The 19,950-nt window shown below is 44.6% G+C and overlaps 1 protein-coding gene across 2 annotated transcripts in view; it reads left to right on the plus strand.

Annotated features, from left to right (window-relative positions):
- Positions 1–19,372, plus strand: part of FAM20C (FAM20C golgi associated secretory pathway kinase) — a 57,995-nt gene extending 38,623 nt beyond the window's left edge. For both annotated transcript variants that reach the window (XM_009091844.4, XM_050980006.1), the window contains 7 exons: positions 6,172–6,264; positions 7,990–8,105; positions 14,995–15,175; positions 15,678–15,787; positions 17,216–17,297; positions 17,394–17,453; positions 18,206–19,372. In XM_009091844.4, coding sequence (XP_009090092.3) covers positions 6,172–6,264; positions 7,990–8,105; positions 14,995–15,175; positions 15,678–15,787; positions 17,216–17,297; positions 17,394–17,453; positions 18,206–18,458 — 895 coding nt within the window. In that variant the 3' untranslated portion in view covers positions 18,459–19,372. The remainder of the gene's footprint in view (positions 1–6,171; positions 6,265–7,989; positions 8,106–14,994; positions 15,176–15,677; positions 15,788–17,215; positions 17,298–17,393; positions 17,454–18,205) is intronic.
- The last annotated feature ends 578 nt before the right edge of the window (positions 19,373–19,950 follow it).

The raw sequence follows: 19,950 nt of genomic DNA on the forward strand, positions 1-19,950 counted from the left end.
CTGTGCCAGGTAACAAGATATTTATACATACAAATGTGCTCTCAGAAGCTTATTGCTATTCTCTGCCTAAGTTTATGGTTTATATTAAGCTCACTGGTCCTTGAGCATGTGCTGTTGTCGAGCTCTCTCCGTCTGCTCAGGAGAAAAGTGCTCTGGGGCTGGCACACAAGAGCATGATCTGGGTATTTATCCTTTTGGCAGTTGGCTAATTATTCCTATTGCCATCACATCCCTGCTCGAATTTCTGTCTCTCTGCCACAGTAAATATTCTCTCATTTTTCCAAGCTGCAGAGCTGCTACTTAGACTGGAGAAGCCTGAATATCCTGCAGGGGCCCATATTGTCATTTGGTTGATAGCAGTGAAAGGGGCCAAACATCCTTTCTGTACCACTCAAACTGCATGTCTTTGCATTCCTGCGTTGGCCACTCATTTTCTGGCCCATATTCTGCTCTTGTAAACAGCTCCTATCGTCCCTGGGAGTGCTCTTTGTAGCACAATGCCTTGATAAAGCCAGAGCCATCAGCTGCCAAGGCTCCAGGAGGAGTCAGAAATAGGCACCAGCTCTCTCTGCTGCTGTAGATGTGGCTGCATTAGCCATATCATTGCTCGTCCTAAGGACTTACTAAGCCATTCAAATGGATTATAAAATTAAATGCTGTTTTTCCCACCTGTTCTAACTGGTGCCAAGTGCATTGAGATCCCTCCCAGGGGATACAACTCTGCATGCAAAATCTCAGTACCCTCCTAAAGACTGCAGCTGCCTCAGAGACACCTTTTTTTTTTCCCATGGGCTGCCTCCTTTACTTAGAATAATAAGCTTTAGATGATCTCAGGGCACTCTAGATCCCCCTGCTGCACAATCCAATTTGACACAAGTGTTGCATGGAGGGGAGGGAAGGAGAAAATCTTGCAAGCAGACACCAGACTTTCAATCTGAGTTTCCCATTAGTACAAAGAAGAAGTTCATCAGTGGGGGCTTGAGAGATTTCATGCCAGTCTGTGTTGGAAGAAAGGCTCTCTGGACTTGATGGAGCATGTGTGCTTCGGTGGGGTGCTGGATTAAGGGGATCTTGTGGAGCTTCCAAATGCAACAGCTTCCCAAGTCCATTCCAGGCTATAAAATCATTTGAACAGCAGCAAACTGCTGGGTGGCCACCTTTTAGTCTTGCAGTAGCTATCCTTTTAGTCTGGTATTAGCTGTATTTTATCATTTAGGTAGCCCTGTGTATGAGCTGTTAAGCCTGCAACTGGGCTTCAGGACAGGTATTTAAGAGCTCCACAGGAAGAAAGGAAAGCTGCTTTCCAAAGGAGAAGAATAGCAGCCTATAGCTGTGGGTGGACCCAGTTAATCTCCTGTTATCTGTTCCCATAGCCAAATTATGCTCCTATCAGTGTTGGTCCTGTCCCTGCCAATGCAATTACAAAACCTCACTGCTCTATATCTCTGAGTGAGTTTGCTGCTGCCCAATTCCCCTGGCTGGGTCAGGCAGGGGCTCTGTCTGCAAAATGGCCTGACCCAAGCAAACCTGCTCCCTGCTGCAGCAAAGCTCCTTGTCCTGCTCCATAATCATCCCTAATCCCAGCAGCTGATTCCCTGATTATGTGTCAGAACACGAGGGCAGCCTGTTTAAAAGGAGCTGTTTTCCAAGCAGCAGCACTTCCTCTCCTTAGCGCAGGGACGTGGCTCTGACACAAGAGGTGTTTCAGAGATGTCTCTGGACTGCAGCATGGGAAGACAGCATGTGTCTGTCAGGATAGCACTTAGCTCACTTTGGGCTCTTTGCCCTATTTTCTAGCTCCCTGGCTGCTGTACAGATAATAGAACCCCTGCAGAGCAGAGGAAGTCTGGCAATGAGCAGGATTCTTTCGAGTAATGCACGGCCCTGGTGGGTACTAATCCTGGTAGTTTAGGCAGGTGTATGTTAGTGATCCTGGAAACTAAATCCAGATTTCCTTGGTAAAGGTTTAGTTTTTATAATACTGTTTTCTGAAATACCAGGGTGTCTGCAGAACCTGCAGTTGCACTGTGGTGATTTGGTTCATGAGCAGCAAGAAGAAAACTCCTGAGCAGTTATTCACGTTGAGGCTGGGGGACCAAGTAATTGGCCAAAAAAAAAAAAAAAAAGAAGAAAAAAATTCTTTACAGAAGCATTGAAGAGAAGCTTGAAATATAAATATGAATAATTATTTCTCAAGCTTGAGAAATAATTTCTAATTATTTCTGAACACAAATCACTATATTGATTTATCCAAATACTGCTGAACACCAAACCAGGTCCCAACCATAGCTGGAAAGGAGCTGACTCACCAGATTTATTCATGACTGTTCATTTATCAGAGCAGCCTTCTCTCTTCTGTTTGTAAGCATGACTCTCTTCTATAGCCACCAGATCAGATCACAGTTGCATCTTGTGTCAACACAAACGTGTCCCTGTCCTGTTTAAAATCATTCTTTGCTTCCTTTGTGTTTTCTGAGTTGTGCCATGGTGGGAAAATCTTCATGGGCTTTGATTTCCCCTTAGTTCTTCCTTCTTCCCTACACATGTTACCATGCTGATTTGTCTTTTCCTCTTGCTGTAGTTGGGCTGGTGCCACCATGTAATTTTTAACTGTGTGCTGTACCAACAGACCTCCATCTGTCTCTCCTCCAGAGCTTTCCAGCCTGCCGTTATAAATATCTGCCAAATCCTTCTCCAAAGAGAGGATCACCAGATTCCAACTGTTTGCAAAATAAGAGCTGCTGCCAGAAATCCTCTCCCACTGTCTGCAACCTGTGCAGAACCTGTCCCTGCCCAGGGTGGGATGGCACTGCTGGCACTGAGGAGCTCAGACTGGAATTCATTGTCCCTCAGAAGTTGTGGTGGTCTCTTTGCTCAAGTATCTCATTATACATGTCATTTTATTAGACAATAACCTTCAATAACCATCAGATAACACAATCAAACTAACTCGTATGTAGGGGTGGGGTCTTTCCCTTTTAAAATGCAATTCTGTTTTAAAACATGCATTGGTGTGGATCAGTTCCAGTGTTGTTTTAAAAGATGTTTTACTTGACCTGGAAGGGTCTGGGAGTTCATTCCCCTTTCCCAGCCGGGCACTTAGGGGCTGAACACTAGTTACCATGATCTAACTGATTGGACTTGCTGAGAGAAGTTTGATCTTCCACCTCTCAATATTTTTATGTCAGAATAAATCATTAGAATTAGCAAAAACCAGACTTGCTTAGATTGTGCACAGTTGAAAAAAAAGGGGCAATTTTTAACATGGATGAAATAAAATTATGTATCAATGCAGTTAGATAAAGTAAACATTCTAGATGATGATGTAGGTGCCCTTTGACACTTGAAGCCATTCTCATATCAGTCTGTTAATGGCATTGGTTCAGAGCTCTGTTAGACTCGTGTGGCTTTGTGAGTTCAGTTTTGTTTCTTGGGCTACAATCCTCACACATGTGAGTGTTTGCTGGTGGTGTGGCAGCTTGCTCTGGCTGGGGAATTCCCAAGGAACCTCTTCAGGTACTGCTGCAGACATCAAATTAAAAATAAATGTCTGCTTGAGTAAAAACCTGCCTAGTTAAAATTAGATCCAAGAAACCAGGTTTCTGTTAAATCCGTGGTAGATTGGAGTAAGTCAGCACAAAAGATATGTCAAGGTTGTTTCAGCAGAGGGTTTCATGTTTGGATCTGCTACATCTTAGTTCTGGAGAGCTCTGCAGAGGAATATGAGGAATGTAAAGCATCTCAGGGGGTTGGTAAATCCTCCTTCCTATCCACTTTCTGAATAATATGGTATTTTCAAGAGGCACAGAAGTGGGTACCATGTGTTGGACATGGACCATGTGAAAAGTGGCTGGTCCGTGGTTTTTGTAGAGGGAAGCACCTTAAGCACTGAAGAAACTTGGGAGTTTGTTTAATGATGTGTTATCAGGTTCAAAAAATTGGTATTTCCATTGTCCAGATTGCACTGTGGGTTTGGTGTCCGTTTTTGAAGGTTTTAGGGCAAACAATTTCATTATTTCCTTAGCAGGGTGTGCAACCCCTTAATAATACATTATGACAGCAGGAAAATATGTACAAACAAGCCTGAGCCTGAGGGACAGCTGTACTTACTCCCAAATGAAAAATACCCTCAGCCCTTGCTGGGGGTGGCAGGGAGCACAGGGAGCAGTGAAGGGGAGCAGGGCTGGGTTGGGGCAGGGCTGTGCTTGCAAGGCTGAGAGCCAGCCCCCAGCTCTTGCTGATGTTCTGCAGCAAGATTTTCTCATAAAGGAGCAGCCATGGTTTCTTCTAAGGTGTCCAGGAGATGAAAAGCAGATGGCACTGATTAGCTCATTAGTAATATTTTCTGCACCTTATCCGCCGTGCTTGATGTGGTAAAGTTTGCAAAATCTTGGGGTGAGGGTTTGTTGAAGAAATCAACCCTTTTAAAATCTGGAGAGGAGAGAAGGTTACATGCAAATATGTAATTTTATGGCCAGCAGAAATAGGTTAATCTTTTTTCTTTGAATTAATATTCAGGGCTCATTCCTTCATTTTAAGGGAATATGCTCCATGAGCTTGCAGCTCTCCTAACTCTTGTCTTGGCTGCTTAGGAAGAGGTTCTGCTCTCCCCTGTTCCTCTTTGTGGCTGTGCTCCTTCCCTTTTGCATTTCTTATGGAGACCAAGCAAAATACTATTTTTTCTTTTAATGCCAGGCTCGCTTTTAGCTTGTGTCCTTGTGACCTCTTTGTGGCCACAGCAGCTCCCTGGCAGGACTTCTGCCAAGTGCTGACCACCTCCATGACCACTGCTGTGACCCTGGTCAGTGCCATTCTCCCAGAGCATCCCTGAGGTGTTTAAGGTCACTCTGACCTTGACTTCTTTGGACACAAGACAATCCCTTGATGTTGTTCATCATTTAGGGCAAGATAGAGTACCTTGCCAAGATGTTAATATAATAAAAAGGAATGTCTGAGAAAGGATATCAGGCTTTCAAACCCTGCTGGGTGCACAGCAAAGTCTTCATACAGCCAAAAACCACAGGACTTATCTGGTTTCTCCAGCAGCTTGGAGAGCCCCAGGTGGGTTTGTGGGCAGAGAGCAGCTCTGGTACTCACAGTGGTGGGTAGAGACAGCTTCAGGTCCCCAACCACCCCAAAATTAGGACTTCAGGGGAGGTTTGAGCTCTGCACCAGCACGATCCCAAAGCCTCCCATGCACCAAGGTCCCCATGCAGGAGCTGTAGTTTAATTGCCAGCAGGCAGCACGAGTGACACATGAGCTGTCAGCTGGGCCACCTGCGGCAGCAGGGAATGAGAAAGAGCTTTGTTTTCCTCTTCTGGAGAGCTGTCCTCCCTTGCAGATGCTCTGCAGGCAGCTTTGCTGTGCTTATCTCCCTCTGAGGACTTCAAAACAGGTAGAGGTGGGCCCAGATGTTGCACTGGTCAGCTGTTTGAGCTGTGCTCTGTCCAAAAGGACTGGAAGGTGCTTGGAGCGAGCCAGAGTTTTGCTACTCTCTTACACAGAGCTTTGTATTTTCCATGTTCTGTGGAGCTTTAGCCTTCCTATTTCCAGCCTTCCTATCAGAATGACATTTTTTATTGGTTCTTAAACTGAAGAAACAACAAACTCTGCATCTTCTCTCCAGCACAGTCTTGTTAATGTTCTTTGAAACATGATAAGTGTTGTGGCCATCAAACTGCAATGATCCCCTTCCTTCTGAAAAGAGAAAAACATGTCACTTTTGGCTCTAAGAAATACAAAGGGAGAGGCACATTCTAGATGGGAGTTGCATGGCTGCCAAAGATGAAAGAAAAATGTTATTACTTTTGGAAATTTCATAATTACAGTTAATGATAATTTAATGAAATGACATTGTCTTCACTGCTATGGCTAATGAAATGTTTGAGAGTGATCAAACAGATCTTGTTAAACAGAGTGAGAGTTTTGAGTGGAACAGCTTTGTGACAGCACACTGCCTGCACAAGTCTTGAATTCCTATTTTTTGCTAGAGTAGCTCAAAAAGGAAGATAAAATGAAGGCTGCATGGCAAATAATGCACAAATGAGGTATTTAAAGGTCTTCCATTAAGCAAACAATACTGAACTCCTGAACAGCATGTTGATGACTGAGCACTGCTCCTTAGGAATGCTAACCCTTCATTAAAGCATTTCCCTTGTTTTCCTTTGCAGGCAAACCAGAGAACAAGAAACCCCGCCTGACTTTTTTTACTTCTCAGACTATGAGAGACACAATGCAGAAATAGCAGCATTTCATCTCGACAGGCAAGTGGAACAGATTTACATTAAAAGGGGAAATATTGTGAGATGTTGCTGCACTTGGCCATTCCTGCAACTGAATTACTTTTTAAAAGGGGAAAATGGAATAAAGGTGGGCAAATGCCACGAAAAAATGAAATGGCAGATGATGAAAGAGCAAGTTAATAATTAGGAAACACGACTTACTTTGGGAATGAGAAACCTGGCAATAAGTAATTCTCAAAGAGAAAGAGAAGTTATATTGAAGAGAAGCTGAGAAATTAATTTCCCTTGTGATCTTGCAGTGCATATGGAGAGGACCCATCACCCAGGGAATGTGTCACGTTAGTGTGACAGCAGCCTGGCTCACCCCAATTAGCTCCAGGGCACAGAGATCCGAAGGAGCCAAGGGGAATGGTGTCTTCAGAGAGGAGTCCTTGAGATGGAAGGGAGTTCTGGATTCACAGCGAAGAGCTGGGACTGTCCCACATATTTATGGCACAAGTTAGTGGGAAGGAGAGGGCAGTGGTGGTCATCTCATGCTCCTGTTGCTGAAAATGTCCCCCCCTCCAGAGTTAGTGCAGGGCACGGTGGATACCCCAAGCCTGCAGCCCTCCCTGCCTGCCCAGATGAGGGGTGGGAATTACTCATTAGTGATTAACAGTATGTCTGGAAGCAGTGGCATTTCACTGAAGCATCTTTCACACTGTCAAAGGCCAAGAGACATCCTTTCAAAAGTGCAAAGCTTTGGGGCCACAAATTATTTGGGGTTTTGTGTCTCATTGCTGCCTTCTGGAAGGATGTTTGGGCAATGGGAACGTGTCAGTGGGTGGCACTGGGTAGGTTTTCCAGTAAGAGCCAACCCTGATCAGATCCTTCAAGGATCTTCTCTATTTCATTGTTGTTGACCTTGGTGTTGATCCCTTCTGCTTTATATTTTATAGTGCCGTTTTAAGCAGATGGTGCTGTAGAAAAAAACCATCAGTGGAGTTCCTGTGGGGGGTGTGTTAAATATCCACATCCAAGCAGGAAAAGCAGTTGCTACCCAATGAGGAAAATCTGAACAGCAGACAGTGGATATAAAAATCCTGCCTATGGGGAGACTTTGTATGGGGTCTTTGCTCTTTTACTGTGTCTAATAGCAGTGCTTCACAGGGAGGTTTTTATGATCTATGAAGGCGAGGGAGTTTGGGGTAGGGAGAGGCTCCTCTCCCAGCCTTTGCCCATGGGAAGATTTTTGGTCTCAGGGAGATTGTTTAGGTTGGTATAAGGGTATTAAAACAGAGAGGAGCAGAAGGAAATAAATCAAACACATACTAAGGCTGTCAGAAAAAGAATTACATGGTGTTTATGGAGGAAAGAGGCTGAAATCCCATTCCCCGAGTCACTTAAAAACTGGTGAGCAAAATGCATGTCATAACAACCATGAAATAGCACCAAGTGAAAAAATAAATTTTTGCTGTCTCTGGTTTTTGGAATTGTATGTATCTTTATTTTTACTATGGAACAACGCCCTCCCTACTTCTCTTGTGTTTTACTCCATACTGCATAGGCAATGCAGAGCTCATCATATTCAGGACATATTTTGTAACACATTACATGAGGAATTACCCAGTTTAAACTGACAGGCTTTATACTCCTTAAAGCCCACAGATAAATGTGCCTTCAGAGCGTGACGAAGCCTCCTAAGACCTGTAACTCTCATACCACTTGAATCCTTCCCATAACCCAGGTCTCCTCTGGCTCTTGCAGGATCCTGGATTTCCGGCGCGTGCCCCCGGTGGCAGGCAGGCTGGTTAACATGACCAGGGAAATTCGAGATGTTACTCGTGACAAGAAGCTGTGGAGAACATTTTTCATCTCACCAGGTAGCCCTGGAAATAACTCTCTCTTCTCTCTATCCTGCTGAATACATACTTAAGGGAACGATGTGTAGATTGCTTAATTGCTCAGATATTTCTAATAAAACTGTCTTCTAGAGCTTTGAATAAAAATAAATGTGGAGACACAGCTTACAAAGAAGGCTTTGTTGTTTTGAGTTGAGTGCCTTTTCCCCCTGACAAATTATCTGCAGAGAGAGGCTTTTATGTTCACCAAAGCAGTGTATTCAAAAAATGGTTTATGTAGAACAATTTCTAATGCAATTTTTCCTGGTGCTCTCAGTTTACCCAAACCCTTATTATCCAGCCCATTAGTTATTCAGGTTTTTTTTTTTTTTTCCCACTGCAATCTGATCTGTCACTTCTGTTGGTCAGATGCATTTATTTCTGGGTCTGACTGGAGTACCAAACTTAATTTCTCAGAGCCATTTATGTTTTATTACAACAGGAGTTTGGACAAAAAAAAAATCAGGAAATAGATATGTAATATATCCTGCTTCCAGCTCAAATTCTCTGTGGGGCTAGAGGTGACCTGGATTGTTCCCAGTCCTCACTCTTGCTTCGAGGGCTGACCCAGAAGCTGGTACCACTCACTCTTCAGCCTTTCACAACATTTTGTGGACCTAGTCAAGGATGGAGCTCCACAGGGTGGGAGCTCTACAAGCACAGGATAAAACCCTATCCTGCTCACCAGAATATACAACTGGAAAAGGGAAAAACGGGCAAAAGGTGGGAAAAAAGGGAAGCATCTCTTGTTTAGCATCTAGGATGCTGAGATGGAGAAATTAGTCTCTGAGTTAAGGCACAGAAATGTTTGGTTTTACATATAGAATTTATAGGTTGTAGGTTCAATTTGAAGCACAGTGCCATGTTCCAGTAGTTTAATTCATGTTGTTTCAGCTGTGTGCTTTGCTGATCTGAGGCTGTGACTTGTGTAAGAGGCAATCTGGAGCAGAAACCTCTGGAGATCTCCCTTGCTCTGTGTGTGATTGGCCAGAAGCTGTTTATCCCAGATCCCTAAAGCAGAGATCCAAAGACTTAATTACAGATTCTCCCAATGTAACTGTAATTTATTGCTGTTGACAAGAAACCAGGGCCCTGTCATTGCTGAGCTTTTGCTCTTAAAATGTTTATCACACTTTTCTGATCCACAATAAAGTCATTATTATGGCTGTTATTTTTAGCTCCATATTTATGTTCAGCTCTGCAGGACACAGTTGAGCAGACAGTTATTTATTCCAGGAACTTCACTTGTGAATTATATTACATAATTGCAGAAGGTTTCATTGTACCCAGTAATATGAGCACTCCAATTTTACAGTGACAATACATGTTCACCAAACCTGGTGGACACAACATTTCTGCATTTCCCTTAGCTGCTTTCCCTCCTTATTTGTTTCTCTATACTCTTTTTTGGTTTTGTCTTGATTTTTGTCGGTAAATACATACAAAAAATGGCAAAAAAAATCTTTTGATTGTGCACAAGGTGCTTTAGCTCACTTTTAAACATAAGCCATTTTATTCCTATTTTGGCAAGTAAGATGTGGACTAATAGGTTTGCTTGATTTTTAATGTTCCTCGGTTATACTTGAAGACCTAGGGATGAACTTGAATTATTTCTGAGAATTACAAGTACAATTACAAGAATTCTCAAGTACTGAGTAGCTTACACCAGCCAGAGCAGGGCAGTACAGAGTTAAGGCTGCCAATTTGGATGAAGATCTTTATCTTGCCATTATGAAATTCCAGACATCCAAGCATAATCCTTTATTCAAATTTATTTAGAGGTCTCAGATAAATTCAATTAAAATATTTGATGAACTATGAATCAGGCTTTTCTGGAGAATAAAATGCTCAAGCAATTAATTTTTCTTTCCATTTTACGTTTCCTGAATCAATATACTTCGGTTAAATCATGTTGGTTACTTGTCAGAGTTCTTCCCTACAAGTCCCCAGCTTAATTAGTCAGCTTCTCATTAACATATGCCCCTCTGTCTTGTATTTCATACTGACCTTAAAAGGCAGGCATTAATTAATGCTTAATGAAAAAAATAACAAAGATCCTAAATTAAGCTTTTAGAAACAGCTTCCCCAAGGCCAGCAGGCAGCTCAGGCAGCAGAGTGAGGGCAGGGAAGGAAGAGAAGAGGGAGGTGCTGGGGTGAGGCTCATGGTCTGGGGGTGAGGATGAAGAGGATGAAGAGGGAACAGGGAGCCTGAGGAAGGCTCAGGGGCTGACTTGCCCCTCTGGCAGATGAAGGGCAGCTGAGGCTGCTGGTTTTGGGGGAGGGCTGCCTCCAAAGGTGAGGAGTTGAGGTGAGACCTCTGGGTACATGCACAAAGCAGGCTCTGCACCAACATTAGCTGTAGAGGACCCTCTGGGACTCCCTTCCAGGTGCCTCTGTCACTGCATCTCCATCCCCAGCAGTGCCCAGTGACAATTAATGGTCATGGGGACACTTAGTGCCTGCTGGCAGAATATCCCTCTCCATGCACACATACACAGCCCTTAAAATTAAACCTGCACTTAGTGAAATTGATTTTATAGGAAGATGTTCCCCTTTATAGGAAGATGTCCCCAGGCTGGGAGCCCATGGTTTGCACCCTCAGAGGGTGATTATTGATGATATTCATCAATCACAGGGCCATGGAATTCTCTGAGTTGGAGGGGGCCCATCAGGCTCAGTGAATCCAGCTCCTGCCCCCCCGAGCATCCCACCAGGAGCATTGTGTTATCTCCCAGCCCTGTGTGGGGTTGGGTTGGAAGAAACCTCACTCCATTTCCACTCCTGAGCCACCTCCCTTGTCCCATCAGGCGTGGAAATCAGGGCCAGGGAGCCACAGGCAGCTTCAGAGCACAGTGCCCAGCAGCATCCCTGCTCCATGGAAAAGTGACAATGGCTGTGAGCAGGCAGGTCAGGACATGCATTAGGCTGCACTCAGAGAGAAAGCAGATTGCAGAAAAGTGCACTTTCAGGCAGTTTGGACTTAAACATGAGAAATGGAATTAGGTCAGTAATTATTTAAATTAATTTTACGTCCTTTGCAGCAAGGCAGGCTGCAGTAGCCCTGCTACTTTTACAAATGAATGGTAATTTGCTAGGAAAAAAGAGACATATTAATGATGTCAGCCTTCATTTTGGAAGTAATTGAGGCAGCAGCTTAAAGAAATCAATGTTACACAGCTAGTAAGCACTATGTTTTTGTTCATATTAACCAATTCCAAGGGATTATGGATTTTTTTCCCTCTCAGCATACAATAGCAGTTCTGAATTACCTATTATTTTGGGCAGGTAAATGAAAGATCTTTTCATGCATTGCTGTAGTAAATATTCAGGATTCTTTCCAGTACTCCAATTGCCAGTGCTTGCTAAATGTCCTCTATTAACAGTCATGCAAAGCTGAATAAAAGAATTGCTCTGCCGAGCAATTTGCTTCAAGGTATCCCCCCTTGTTCCCTTTCTTCCTGAGAAGAATTATTGTTCAGCTATCAGGAGGATGCACAGAGAATTTGCAGATGAGTACACAGACACTCTGGTTCTTAATTGTTGTAATTAGTTGGAGTTTGGATCACCAGACCATGATTTCTGCCTGCATTTCATTACAAACCACATCCATTCCTCCTCAGATAATGAAAATCAGACCCTGCAACATGGGGTTCTCCTGTCTCTCTGCTGCTTTGGGGAAACAATTTTGGTTTGTAGTGAAGAGGTGTTTTGCATGTTAGAAATGCTCAGCACTTGGACATTCCAGCATGTATAAACATCCCTCCCTGTCTGCTTTGCCAGCACTGCTGTTGTTGCCATTCCTGCCCACCCTGCAGGAGCACAAATTCCTGGCTGTTGCTCCTTTTGCAGGTGTACCTGTGCAAGACACACCTTTATCTGGTGAGAGGAGCATATGGTTTGGGCAGTTTTAGTGAGAGGAGAAGGACTGTGCCCCAGTAGGGAGCTCATCTCCCTTTTCTCTCTGATTTTTGCTTCGGAAAGCCAAACCCTGCTCTCGGCGTGGGATTGCCATGGAGCTGGTGTCTCTAGCTGGAATTTCACCCTCAGCCTGCTGTGCAGAATGTGGGTCACCTACTTAGGTTTCAAAGAGCCTTGCTACAGCACCTTGAAGTCTTAAATGAGATCTGTGCTTTTCTATATTTGGTGCCTCTTTTTTTCCCTTACATTTTTAAGAAACCTTAAAAATGAATGTTTCCCCAGATAATTCAGGCTGCTTCATCTTACTGCAGGTATGTAAGGACTAGGGCAGGCATAATAAGGTGTCTGTTCTGTATCAATCAAGGCAGTTAATTTCTTTAGCAGTAGCTTGAGATCCAGCATCCTTTCACCTCCCCTATGCCCAGAAATTGAACAGGAGCTGCAGGGAGTAGGTACCACAGGTCTGAGCCCATGGGGGGAATAACTGCTGACAGAAAAGGTTTTGCCACTGAATGTAACTTGTCAGGGAGAAATACACTTGTGGTTTCACTGCAAGTTCACTGTCTTAATGGCAGGACACACCTTGCCATTGCTCAGGGATGCTGGAGCAAGCACTGGGGCTCTGTGGAGGAACAATAGCTGGAAGATCTGGCAGGGATGAGTGGGATGAGTGGCAGGCAGCACGTGTGCTCACTGCACAGCCCTGCAGCAGCCAACAGCAGCACTGCCAGAGCCCCCAGCTCTCCTCAAGATTTACCTGGGTACCAGGGTGATTACTGATTAGCCCCAGTTGCTTTCGTTGACAATACAGAGCAAGGTTTCTTTGTTCCCCAAGCTGAATACAGAAGCAAACTATTAAACAGAGTATTTATCTTCCCACTGAGCAAAATGCTGTGTTTAATACAACTCCTTTTTCTTGAAAGGTCAGATTTACATAGTGAGCAGCAGAGGCTGTGATGGCGTGGGGGATGTTTGTTAGGACTTTTGCTCTTTACAAAACTGATCCTGCAGGAGATAAATGAGCACTGGCTTCCTGCTGCCAGGTGGAAGTCAGGTCATAGAAACCCTGGAAGATAAGTTATCTCAGGCAGTCAAGATAAATCTGCATGGTTCCCTCCCTCCATAAATGAGGGGGTGATGCTGAGACAGCTGAATTGAAGCCCAAGCCCCACTGCAGCTTCAAATCAGCAGGAACACAATTTTTAAGAGAGGATATTCCACTTGATAAAACACTAAATTGCAAACTCAGAAGTACAGATATGTTGAATGATCCCTTCCTTCCTTTTCTAATTTCTGTTCTTCCCTTTCTCTTCCCTGAAGTGCTTTTTTTTTCCTTGAGTAATTGTCAACAAGCTTTTTGGCCACAGAGTAAATATTTGTGGACTTAGCCAGGATATATTTAGCTGCCATGATCCAACCCTGTAAATATAAATATAGAGTTTGGGTAAATTGTTCCTGAGCATGGATGGATGGGTGGCCCTTGTGAGTCAGCCACAGCAGGGTGATGAAAAAAGGCTGTCTTAGAGTAAAGTAATCACAACTTCATGGGCAAATCAGGTGGCCATCAACAGAGAAAGCTGAGGCATCAGTGGGAAGCTGGGACAGATTATCAAGTAGCAGCACATCAGCCTTGTAGTGTGGAATTATTCAGTATAACTCCATGGTTTACCAGCCAGCCCCAGGTAATGCAGCCGATTAATCAAAAGCATCATGAGACCTTTTTGCTGTTCCATGTTCCCCTACCTCTCCTTCCTCAAACACAGCTCCTTGCTCCCTGCCTCCTGTCACCCCCAGAGCTGTCCCTGTCCTCCTGACTCACCATCTCCCACTGGCAGTGCCCCACCTCCAGTGGGTGCTCTGCTGGATGCAGGTTTGGGCTGGGATGTCACAGTGACGTGCAGGGCTGTGTGCTGCAGGGCATCACTGCCATGCAAAGCCACACTTCCCTCCCTGTGGCAGGCAGAAAATCACCTCCTGCTACTCCCAGCCCTTCCTGCCTCATTTGCACTGAGCCTGCCCAGAGGGAGAGGAGCTCAGAAACAATATTTGAATTTAGAGGCCTTGTGGGGAATTAGGAAGCAATGTGACTTCTCAGCTTCATGCATTACCATGAGGGAAAGGCACAGTCTTCCTCTAATGACATTTTATGTGCATATAGCAATGTCACAAGAGTTGTAGCACACTGGCAAGAGCAGCAGCGTGCTCCTGTTCCTGTTCACAGTCTGGTGTTGGTGGGCTTTGGGGATGAGCTGCTCTCTCTCACCTTCAGTGAATTCCTGTGGGCAGGATGTTCTTGTAAAGATGTGGGCGTTCCTGTTGGTACAGAAATACGTGGTGGCACTTTTGGGGAGGTTTTAAGGTAACACACGGTCCAAAACCTGCTGCAGATTCTTTTTCTGTGGTTGTTGGAGTAATGGGAGGTGTGGAGGAAGGAATTAGTGTTTGAGATGTGTGCTGGCAGCGTTATGTCCGTGCTATTTCCACCTTCCATGGGCACCCCCACAGGACTCTGGATGGTAAATAATTCTCCTTGCAAAACCTGCCAGTTCTTCTCATACCAGCAAGGAAATGAATGAAATGTTCTCTCTTCTTAAAGAAACCAGCCAAGATTTTGAGAATTGACTTAATGTTGGGCACATGCCACTTGTTCAGCTGTGGGATTTGGGGGTCCAGCCTGGGGGAGCAAATAGCTCCCAAGGAATGTATCAGTCTGGGAAAACGAAAGGAGAAAGGACAGGGAATATAAATAGACTGGAAATAGTCACAGAGAGCTTTGCACAGGGCGTGATCCCAGCCACTGAAATAATGTCTTTCTAGTGGTTTCAGTGGAGGAGAACTATGTGTGGTAACAGGGCTTTGGGTTTATTTCTGCTCCTACATACATCAGTGCTTTTATGAATCCTCAATACTAATTTAAGGGTAGGCTTTAAAGCTCTTTTCCTTTCTTTGCCAGCCAACAACATCTGCTTCTATGGGGAGTGCTCCTACTACTGCTCAACAGAGCACGCCCTGTGTGGGAAACCAGATCAGATCGAAGGGTCCCTGGCTGCTTTCCTGCCTGATTTGTCACTAGCAAAAAGGAAAACCTGGAGAAACCCCTGGAGGCGTTCCTACCACAAGCGCAAGAAAGCAGAGTGAGTAGTGGTGAGCAGAGCTGCAGGGGGTGACAGGGAAATAACCCAATGGCCTCAGGAGAGCAGCTGGGCTTTCCCAGCCCCTGGGAAGGGACAGGGCACTGCACCTGCCACGAGCTGCAGTCTGGGGTCCTGAACCCAAATTCAGTGGCACCATTCCCTGATGGGACAGTGGCATGGACAGGATGCAACGGGACCTGTCCAAGCCCTGTGAGAGGGAGGAGGATGCACTGCTCTCAACAAGTGCCAGCTGTTTGCACCACATGACTGATGGTGCAGCTAGTCTCCTAAATCCTGAAGCAGATAGGTTTCAGTCCTGTCATTTTCTTCCTTTTTCATCAGTCACAATCTTCCTTGCTTGCCTGCATTGCTGGAATTTGCTGCCTCTAGCTGACCCTCAATTGAACGTGATACAAGTAGATCTTTGCAAAATAACATTCTTTTTGTCATTTTCAGTAAGCTTTGTATGTCGCATAAAATATCAAAATATTGCCTTTTCCAGATGGGAAGTTGATCCAGATTATTGTGAAGAGGTTAAACAAACACCCCCATATGACAGTGGGACCAGAATTCTGGATATAATGGATATGACAGTTTTTGATTTCCTAATGGGTATGTTTCATCTCTTTCAAAAATTAAATGCAACATTTAATTAGAATAGGAACCATTTCTTTCTGCACTGCTCTGCATAGCTCAGCAGTTTGCTAAAGCGTGGCTGAAGCTGCATTTACTGTATGTGCTTTTCTAGATGATTATGAGGAAATGCAGATTTACATGGTTATGTATTCCCATCAGTGCAGATTAAAGGAACAAAGATGTTCAGAAATGCAGAGTGGTGATGAATGCAGGTCAGGCCAGTCTCCTTCACAACAGTGAAGGGCTTCACAGTTTGCTTTAGTGAGTGCTTTGCCCCTGTAATATATGGCTCCTGGATGCTCATTACTGGGGCTTGGTTTTCATCCTGCAGGAGTGTTCTCTGCTGCTCCTCTATAAAATGTCAGGGCTGGGGGTGGAAGAGGCATTGCTTTGTCACAAAGGCATCTGTGGAGTGTATCAGGAATTTTTCTGTTTATGTAACCTGATCTCAATAAAATAACTATTTACAACCAGGTACTAGTGATCCATTCCAAGCCTAATTCTCATTCCCGTGTGAAACCTTTGCTGCTGCAGCAAATACACCTCTAAGTTGCCAACCTTCATCCTTGATCCTTGAGCACATGCCAGCATGGACACATCCTGTGCCATTGCCCCTGCTGAGATTGCTGCAATAGGCTGCAGCAGGAGAGGCCAGGTGACAGCTCAGGAGCCATATGTGGCATCTATAAGTAGCTCAAGACCCCTGCCAGGGAGACAAAATTCAGTGCTTGACAGCAGCTCTGCACACTGTCCTTAAAAAGCAGCTCACACAGGGAGGGCTGTGCAGCTGTGCAGATCAGCACCATCCTGATCCATATTTTACAAACATGAAGCTGTTCTGGCTTCCCAGGCAACTGGGGCAAAGTCCTTACCAGAGGAAAACCAGGATGTCTGGTTGGGATTCAGGAAGCTGAATGCAGTATTAACAAAGTGATCAGGATTAACACCCCTGCTCAAAGCAGGCATTGTCTCCTGCCTGAGCAGAGCCTTGCACATGTCACAGGGACCATGTCTGCTTCACACACCCAGCTGAGCCCAGGCTGCAGCAGCAGCAGGGAGCACAGCTGCCCTACAGGTGACCAGGCTCCCCAGGTAGCTGAGATACTCTTGAGCTGGAGAGGGGCTCCTTGGTGTACCCCAGGAGAGTTGCTGGGGAGGGAGGGTTGGCTTTGCCTCCTGATGGGCCTTTTAGAGCTTAAGTGTAAAAGCCACAGAGAACTTGAAAAGCTGCTGGAGGTTTAACAGCCCTTCCAGTGCCACACACCTTGGGGTGTCTGCAGCAGGAGCAAATGAGCTCTGCAGGTTTGCTGCTTTCTCTGCTCTGTTTTTGGGGAGCACTGGGCTTTTGCATTGCAGGCTCAAGCCAGAGTGAGAATGGTCTTTTTTCTTCTCCTTGTCCCGTAGGTAACATGGATCGACATCACTATGAAACCTTTGAGAAGTTTGGAAATGAAACATTTATCATCCACTTAGATAATGGAAGAGGGTAAATGCCTTTCATAATCCTTCTGGGGTTAAAATAAAAAAAAAAGTCAGTCTTTAAAACAGCCTTTGTTACATTCTTGCTCCTCTCTTTAAATAGGTTTGGAAAATATTCCCATGATGAACTTTCCATTTTGGTGCCTTTAAACCAATGCTGCAGGTATGTTTTCCCTCTGGAGGTGTTTCCTGGTTTGTACCATTGTTTCCACTAAAAGGACTGAAAATGTTCAAGTGAATCTTTCATTGCACTTTCATTGTGGCGAGGGGGAGATGGTGTGATCCTGCCCAGCTAGCCCTGAGCATTGGCACTGCCACATCAAATGCTCTGTGGGATCAGGCCCTTGCAGTGAGACATTGGGAGAGAAGCTTTGAGACAAAATACAGATCCCATGGAAACCAAGTGACAAAATCCCAGCATGTTCACACGCTTCTCAACAGCTTTCTTGGTGCCCATGGCTGGGTTTTCAGAGGGTGCCATTTAGAGTTCCAGCTCTGCAGGTGAGCTCTGTGTCTGTGGGGGCTCTGGGCAGCCCTGCAGGGTGAGCCTGCTGCTGTCACACCTGTCCCTGCTCAGTGCCACGTGTGTCACAGGTGGCATTGCTAAAGTGGACACTGGGAATGCTGCACCAGCTCCCCTTGGTGCCTTTCCAGGGGAGGGATGTGGGGGCTGCCTGCTCTGCCCCATGGATCCGTGCTCCAAAACCTCTGCCCCTCTAAGGGCCCCAAAAGATCAGCAGCCAGGTGACAGTGCCAGCTGCTCGCTGGGACTGTGACAGTGCCTGGCTCTCCTCATTTCAGATCACAGAAGGCTCTTACACTTCTGTTGCAATTCTGGCCATAAGCCTTTTAGCACTGTCGAGATCCACAGGGGTGGAAATCACTGATTTGCATTTTTTTCCCTCCTTTCCTTAGAATCAGGAAGTCTACCTATCTGCGATTACAGCTGCTAGCCAAGGAGGAGTACAAACTCAGTCTCCTGATGAAAGAATCTTTGCTAAAAGACAAAATAGCTCCAGTCCTGTACCAGCCTCACTTGGAGGCGATGGACAGGCGGCTGCGGATTGTGCTCAAGGCTGTCAGTGACTGCATAGAGAAGGATGGCTATGACAACGTGGTTGAAAATGACTTTAACACTGATGCTGACACTGTAACAACTGAGAGGTAGTGAAATGGCAAGACTGCGTTTTTACCAGCCAAGAAGATTCAAAGAAGGAAAAGAAACGAAAGAACAACAAAAAAATAAAGTCTTGCAAAAGACTGTGTATGCTACTTTGTGAATTCAGTGAATTCAGAAATGAGGTATAATTGTTCCCAAAGTAGGTAAAGTGTAGACTCTGCAAAGGATTAGTTCATTAAGAAAAATAAGTCTAATGTGATGCTTTTCATTAGTTCCTGAAGAGAGATTATGAAAAGATTCAGAAAATACTCAATCACGGACAGACAGCAGTCTGATAGCAAAACACCTCCTGTCCTTTTTGTATAGAAAGGAGGCCTTTACTTAATATTTTGTATTTATATATGGTATATCTATGAAACCCCAGACCTACCTTCCAAATTTAACTAAGAGGGACAGCATAGTTTTGTGACTCACACTTTATTTGTGGTGACAGTCCACTTAGTATTTTGTGTTAACCCTTTAAGTGCTCTAATCCACTGTATCTTATTTAAATTGAATGCTTATTTTCCCCCCAGCTACTCGGCATTTAAAGGGTTAAGGCATTATGAACTTTTAAAGGCAAAAAATAATAACAATAATGATAATAATGATAATAAATACAGGGGTTACAAGAAGGGAATTTCACTAATTGTGCTTTGACAGGAATACTTGAATGTTGGTTTTACAAAGTGATGTAAAATGACAAGTTGTACTATTTGTCCATAAGGAGGTGGCAGCTCTTATCTTTCTAGACTATCATAGCTGAGCTGCTACTTTTCAATTTTGCTTTTGATAGTTTTGTGTAAATATATACATATATGGGTAAAAAGCTGCTTTCAGCAGCTCTAGGCTTACTTTTGCAGCATTTTTGTGGAATTGTTTGCAACGTGGTAAAAGTGCAATAAAGATATGCAAAATGTGGAGCCATCTTGTCTAAATGGGTTCATTCATCTTGTTCAGAGCTCTGTGCACCAGCCAAGTGCCCCAGAAGTGGTTGTTTGAATTGTCATCCCCTTTTGTAGGATAGCAAATGGAGCTGGAGCAGGGAATTGGGGATTAATTGGGGATTAATTGGTGATTAATGCACGCTGCAATGCCAGTAAGGGCTGGGGTGTTGAAAAGGGTTAATCTTTCCAATGGAAGCATTGTTTTGATTGTCATTTCAGCATCCCTTCCTCTTGCAATTATGGCTGTAGAAACAAGCTGTGGAGCAACACCTCTCAGAGATTCTGCCTTGACACACTGCCCAGAGGATTTAGAAACAACAGAGCCTCTGACTTGGGCTGCAAAAACTTTTGTACAACCTAGAAAATCCCAGCCTAAATTAGCTGGAAGCATGGTATTCTTATCCAAATAGCCTTGAATCATGCTCAGCTGCATTCATTTAAGATTTGTGGAGACTCTCAGCCCAAAAGCAAGCTATAAATTGAACACGTGGCTGTATCTGACTTGTGAAAACATGGTTTGGTTCAGCAGGAATCCCTCATCGCTCCTCTGGGTG

Source organism: Serinus canaria, chromosome 14, assembly GCF_022539315.1.
Source record: "Serinus canaria isolate serCan28SL12 chromosome 14, serCan2020, whole genome shotgun sequence".
NCBI classification, from domain to species: Eukaryota; Metazoa; Chordata; class Aves; order Passeriformes; family Fringillidae; genus Serinus; species Serinus canaria.